General features: G+C 39.0%; 1 protein-coding gene across 1 annotated transcript in view; it reads left to right on the top strand.

The window, feature by feature from the left end:
- Positions 1–6,000, top strand: part of MGAM2 (maltase-glucoamylase 2 (putative)) — an 81,572-nt gene continuing 75,572 nt past the window's right edge. Inside the window, exons 1-2 of the mRNA XM_032401283.1 lie at positions 1–106; positions 5,152–5,231. Of these exons, the coding sequence (XP_032257174.1) occupies positions 1–106; positions 5,152–5,231 (186 nt within the window). The remainder of the gene's footprint in view (positions 107–5,151; positions 5,232–6,000) is intronic.

Here is a 6,000-nt window from a genome sequence, read left to right as displayed (position 1 = left end):
ATGGCAAGGAAACTCAATATATTGGAAGTCCTTCTGATCATCTTCTCCTTAACTGTACTGGCCTTAGACATCTTCTTGATGCTTTTGGTGTTAAAGAAAACTGAAGGTAAGGAGGATGCTTGTGGTTTGGGGTTTGGAAGGATTACATTCGTTTGCTCTTCAGCATGGCACCACATTGCATCACTCAAAATCCACATCCACCAATTTCAGTCAAGCTTCAAAAGACATGTTTCCTTTTTCTACAACAAAACCTTGAATACCAGTGACATTCAGGGTCTCCCAAGTCCCATTTGATGAAGTATTAACAAGAAGCAAAATTAGGCTTATCAGATGTCTGTCCTTCAATCCAGTCATGAAGTAGTAGAGCCTTCAAGGAGAAAAAACAGTTGAGGTAACAGTGCCCAATCCCACTACATTATGAAAAAGGAAATTAGGTTGCAGCAAGTTGATTAACTGGCTTAAATATATCAATTACAATTAGCCTCCAGCCCATATTCTGATAGAAATAGCTATGATTTCTTCATCAATACCTTCAAAACTGTTCTCTTTCACACAGAAGCATCCAATAGAATGCTTTGTCCTCCATGCACATGATACTCAAATAATAAAATAATAGTGTGTAATATAAAAATCTATCCCCAATTAAAACAGAATTTGAGGTTTATTTTGCTTGCTAAAGCTCATGTTATACATGCAGATTAAGTGTGCATTGAAAAGAAATTGTGCTGATAGCAGAACCCTACCTACTCAATCTCTCTTCACCACTCTCCACAGTAAACATTAGGGTGCTTTCTAGGAGCAACTATGTCTTTGAAAGAGGATCTGAAAACCATTGATATAAGCTATTTTTAGCCTATTACTATTTTTTCCCTATTAAACTTTGGGTAACAAGTCCCATGAGATTATTGTCCAACATACGCGAATAAGTAGTTTCTTTTAGTCAACATAAAACTAGATCTTCACGGGGTGCCTGGGTGGCTCAGTTGGTTAAGCATCTGCCTTGGGCTCAGGTCATGATCTCAGAGTCCTTGGATTGAGCCCCGCATCAGGCTCTCTGCTCAGCCGGGAGCCTACTTCTCCCTCTCCCTCTGCCCCGCCCCCTGCTTGTGATCTCTCCCTCTCTCTCTGTGTCAAATAAATAAATAAAATCTTTAAGAAAAAAAAACCTGTATCTTCACACCTACATTTAGCTGAAACCACACTCTAATTCATGCAGAGTAGTCAATTCCACTTACACTTGTTCTATATATTAGGCTTCTTTCAAGATGCTTTTTGAAGATATGCTTCCATGAGTTGAAAAGGAGGGTTTATTTATTTATTTATTTATTTATTTATTTATTTATTTATTTATATTGTGGTAAGAACAGTTAACATGAGGTCTACCCTCTTAATAGATTCTTAAGAGTACATCAGGCACGATTATTCATAGGCACGATGTTGTACATCAGATCTGTAGAACTTAATCGTCTTGCATAACTGAAACTTTACATGTTGATTAGCAACACCCCATTTCCCCCTCCCCCCCGGCCTTGGCAACTATAATTCTAGTCTTTTCATCTGTGAATTTGACTATATTAAATACTTCATATAAATGGAATCATGCAGCATCCGCCCTTTTTTTTTTTTTTTTAAAGATTTATTTATTTATTTATTTGAGAGAGAATGAGAGACAGAGAGCATGAGAGGGGTTAGGGTCAGAGGGAGAAGCAGACTCCCTGCCGAGCAGGGAGCCCGATGCGGGACTCGATCCCGGGACTCCAGGATCATGACCTGAGCCGAAGGCAGTCGCTTAACCGACTGAGCCACCCAGGCGCCCGGCATCCGCCCTTCTGTAACGAACTTATTTCACTTAGCAGGTTCATCCATGTTGTTGTAAATGACCAGATTTCCTTCCTTATCTTACAGCTGAATAATATTCTGTTATATGTATACATACCACATTTTCTTTATCCATTCATTGGTTGATGGACGCCTGGGTCGTTTTCACATCTTGGTTATTTGTGGATAGCACTGAAATCAACATGAGAATGCTGGTATCTCTTTGAGGTTTTCATTTCAATTCTTTGAATTCTTTGAATACATACCCAGCAGTGGGATTGTTGGATCATATGGTGGTTCTATTTTTAATTTTTTGAGGAAATTAATATTTCCTCTGTACTGTTTTCCATAGTGGCTGCACCAATTTGCATCATTCCCACCATTAGTATACAAAGGTTCCAATTGTTCCACATTCTCACTAACACTTATCTTTTTTTTTTTTCTTAATAATAGCCATCCTAAGATGTGAGGTGATATCTAGTTGGGCTTTTGATTTAAATTTCCCTGATGATTAGTGATATTGAGCTTCTTTTCTGTCGGCCATTTGTGTGTCTCTAGAGAAAAGCTTATGGAAGTCTTTTGCCCATTTTTTAATCAGATTCTTTTTGTTTGTTTTTACTATTGTGTTGTAGGCATTCCTTATATATTTTAGAATTTTGCCCATTTTCAGATAGATGGTTTGCAAATATTTTCTCCCATCCTTTATGTTACCTTTTCATTCTGTTGATGGTTTCCTTTGCTGTGCAGAAGCTTTTTAGTCTGATGTAGTCCCATTTGTCCATTTTTGCTTTTGTTGTATGTGCTTTTGGTATCATATCCATGAAATTCTTGCCAAGACCAATTTCATGAAGTGTTTCTCACATGTCTTTTTCTAGGAGTTTCATGGTTTCTTTTTTTTTTTTAAGATTTTATTTATTTATTTGACAGATAGAAAGAGCACAAGCAAGGGGAGCAGCAGGCAGAGGGGGAAGCAGGCTCCCCACAGAGCTAGGAGCCCAATGTGGGACTCGATCCCAGGAGCCCAGGATCATGACCTGAGCTGAAGGCAGACGCTTAACCAACTGAGCCACCCAGACGTCCCAAGGAGTTTCACAATTTCAAGGGTCTTACATTTAAGTCGTTAATCCAATTTTAAAATAAATTTTTAGGGTGGCTCAGTCGGTTAAGTGGCTGCCTTCGGCTCAGGTCATGATCCCAGGGCCCTGGGATCGAGCCCCACATCGGGCTCCCTGCTCAGCAGGGAGCCTGCTCCTCCCTCTCCCTCTGCTGCTCCCCCTACTTGTGCTCTCTCTCTCTCTGTCAAATAAATAAATAAAATCTTAAAAAAATAAAATAAAATAAATTTTTATTTAAGTATATATACATAAACAAGTATAGAGCCATAAAGGTAGGAGAGTTGTTTTGAGGTCTTTTTTGAACAGAAACAAAAGTACTAAAGGGCACCTATTAGGCCCACAGTAACTGTTGACTCAAGCTTCAAATGGAATTCTGGGTGTTGACTGGCTCATGGAACCTGCTAAACTGGATCCTACTTCTGAAGTTACATTGGAGGGTGGCAGGGGTGGGGTTGGGGTTCACAAAGGTGACAAAAGCTAAAGTAAAAATAGCCAATGTTGAGTGAAGGTCTTTATTCAAATGGGGATAATAATACTGTCCCAGTTTACCTCACAGATGGCTGAAAATGAGTGGGGAAAGAAGCAAAAAATAAACAAAAAACAAATGTGTGGGGTACAGGATAACCACATGTAAAAAAATAATTCTGGATCCCTACCTGACATTACATATGACAATTAGCTCAAAATGGATCAAAACTTGAAATGTAAGAGTCAAACCTGTAAAATTCTAAGAAGAAAACATAGTTATAAATATTTTGACCTTGGGTTAGGCAACAGTGTCTTAGATATAACACTGAAACCATAACAACCAAGGAAAAGATAGGCAAATTTTACTTAAAAAAATTATGCTTTAAAGGACACCGTCAAGGAAGTGAAAAGACAGTCCACTGGATGGGAAAACATATTTGCGAGTGATATATCTGATTCTTGTATCCAGCATATATAAAGAAATCTTACAATTCAAAACAAAAAAGAAAAATAATCCAGTTTTTAAAGTGAGCAAAGGTCGGGTGCCTGGGTGGCTCAGTCGTTAAGCGTCTGCCTTCGGCTCAGGTCATGATCCCGGGGTCCTGGGATCGAGCCCCGCATCGGGCTCCCTGCTCCACGGGAAGCCTGCTTCTCCCTCCCCCACTCCCCCTGCTTGTGTTCCCTCTCTCACTGTGTCTCTGTCAAATAAATAAATAAAATCTTTAAAAAAAAAAAAAATAAAGTGAGCAAAGGATTTGAACAGACATTTCTTCATAGAGGATCTACAAATGGCCAATATGTCATGAAAAGATGTTCAGTATCAGTTTTGGGGAAATGCAAATCAAAATCAGATGTCTTCACACCCACTAAAATGTCTATCTTGAAAAAGACAGACAAAAACAGTTGTTGAGGATGTGGAGAAATTGGAACCCTCACACACTGCTGGTGGGGTTGTAAAATTGTGCAGTCCCTTTGGGAAAGAGTTTGGCAGTTCCTCAAAAACTTAAAGATGGAGTTAATCGTATTACTTAGCAATTCTATTGCCAGATATATAACCAAGAGAATTCAAAACATATGTTCACACAAAAACCTGTATGTGAATGTTCATTGTAGAATTCTATGCAATAGTCAAAAAGTGGAAACAACCCAAATGTACATCAACTTTGGAACGGATTTTTTAAAGGGTTATATACACATACTGTGGTTATGAATCACCCATAAAAAGGAATGAAATACTTGTTACATGCTGCAACATGGATGAGCCTTGAGAACATTATGCCAAGTGAAAGAAGCCAGACACCAAAGACCACATAGTTTATGATTCCATTTATATGAAATATTCAGAATAGGCAAATCCACAGAGACAGAAAGCAGATTGCATTTGCCAGAGACTGGGAGAAGAGGGGGCTGGGGACTGACCATTAATGGGTACATGCTTTCTTTTCGGGGGGGATGAAAATGTTCTGGAATTAGATAGTGGTGATTGGTTGCACAACTTTGTAAAATCCTGAAAGCCATTGAATTGTACACTTTAAAAAGGTGAATTTTATGGCATGGCATGTGAATTATATCTCAATAAAAACCAACCAAACAAAAGGCAAATGTATTTAGCACTTGTATGCACATGTAGATATTGGCTGCTAGTAATCATTGACTGGAGAATTGGCTGAAAGTTCAACTTTCCCTGCATCCTTCCTGGAATTGTGATTGCACTACAAATGTCCAACTTTTCCCTTTAATTCCTATGCAGAGACTGCATTTGTTCCAGAGTGCCCAGAGATCCCCGAATCAGAGAGGATAGACTGTGCTCCAGGCCAGGTGGTGACAGAGGTCAGAGAAGTGGGCTCCCTGCTATTGGTCTGCTGGGTTTTATTTAAAAGAAAGGAGTATATGAAGTGGGACGAGGGTGGTGGTGGAGGGGATTGTGGGCCTCTGATTCATTTGGAGTCATTTCTTTCTTGCCTTATTAAAATAACCAGCAACACTGTGGAAGTGGGGGAAGCAGGATAGGGTAAAGGGAAGAGGAAGAGGGACTCAGTGAGTGTTGGCTCATGGGGTCTCAAGTCCAAAGTCGAGGGGGAAATCCCAGCATTGCTAAATGTGTCATAAGTGTGATTCCAAGGCTAGCCATGGGAAGGTGAAATGTTTGTGGGCTAGACCATTTATTCCTTAAGAATAGAGGCCATCGAGCACATATGGATGACTGAGTCAGTCACTTGTAGAACTCCAGTGACTTGTTATAACAAGAGCCTTCTAAAATCAGTGTCAAACAGATCACTAAATTCCATTCCTGAAATGGAATTACCTTACCCTACGTGTTAACTAACTAGAATTTAAATAAAAACTTGAAACAAACAAACAAAAAACCAAGAAACCAAAAATAAAATCATGTATTGGCCACAGATTCTCCGAAATGAATGTGTGCTAAAGAACGTAGATTTTCTCCCTGAGTAGCTATCACAAGAATATCAACTATTTGAACACTGCTTAATTGTAACTTATGACTTTATCAGAAAGGAGGTATGTATTTAGATTTTATTCCTTTCTCCCATATTCTACATTCTATATCCCATAATATCTTATTGGGATATTAATTAGG

This window comes from Phoca vitulina, unplaced genomic scaffold (assembly GCF_004348235.1).
Source record: "Phoca vitulina isolate PV1807 unplaced genomic scaffold, GSC_HSeal_1.0 scaffold4, whole genome shotgun sequence".
In the NCBI taxonomy this organism is placed as follows: Eukaryota; Metazoa; Chordata; class Mammalia; order Carnivora; family Phocidae; genus Phoca; species Phoca vitulina.
This window is presented reverse-complemented; position numbering and strand designations above follow the sequence as displayed.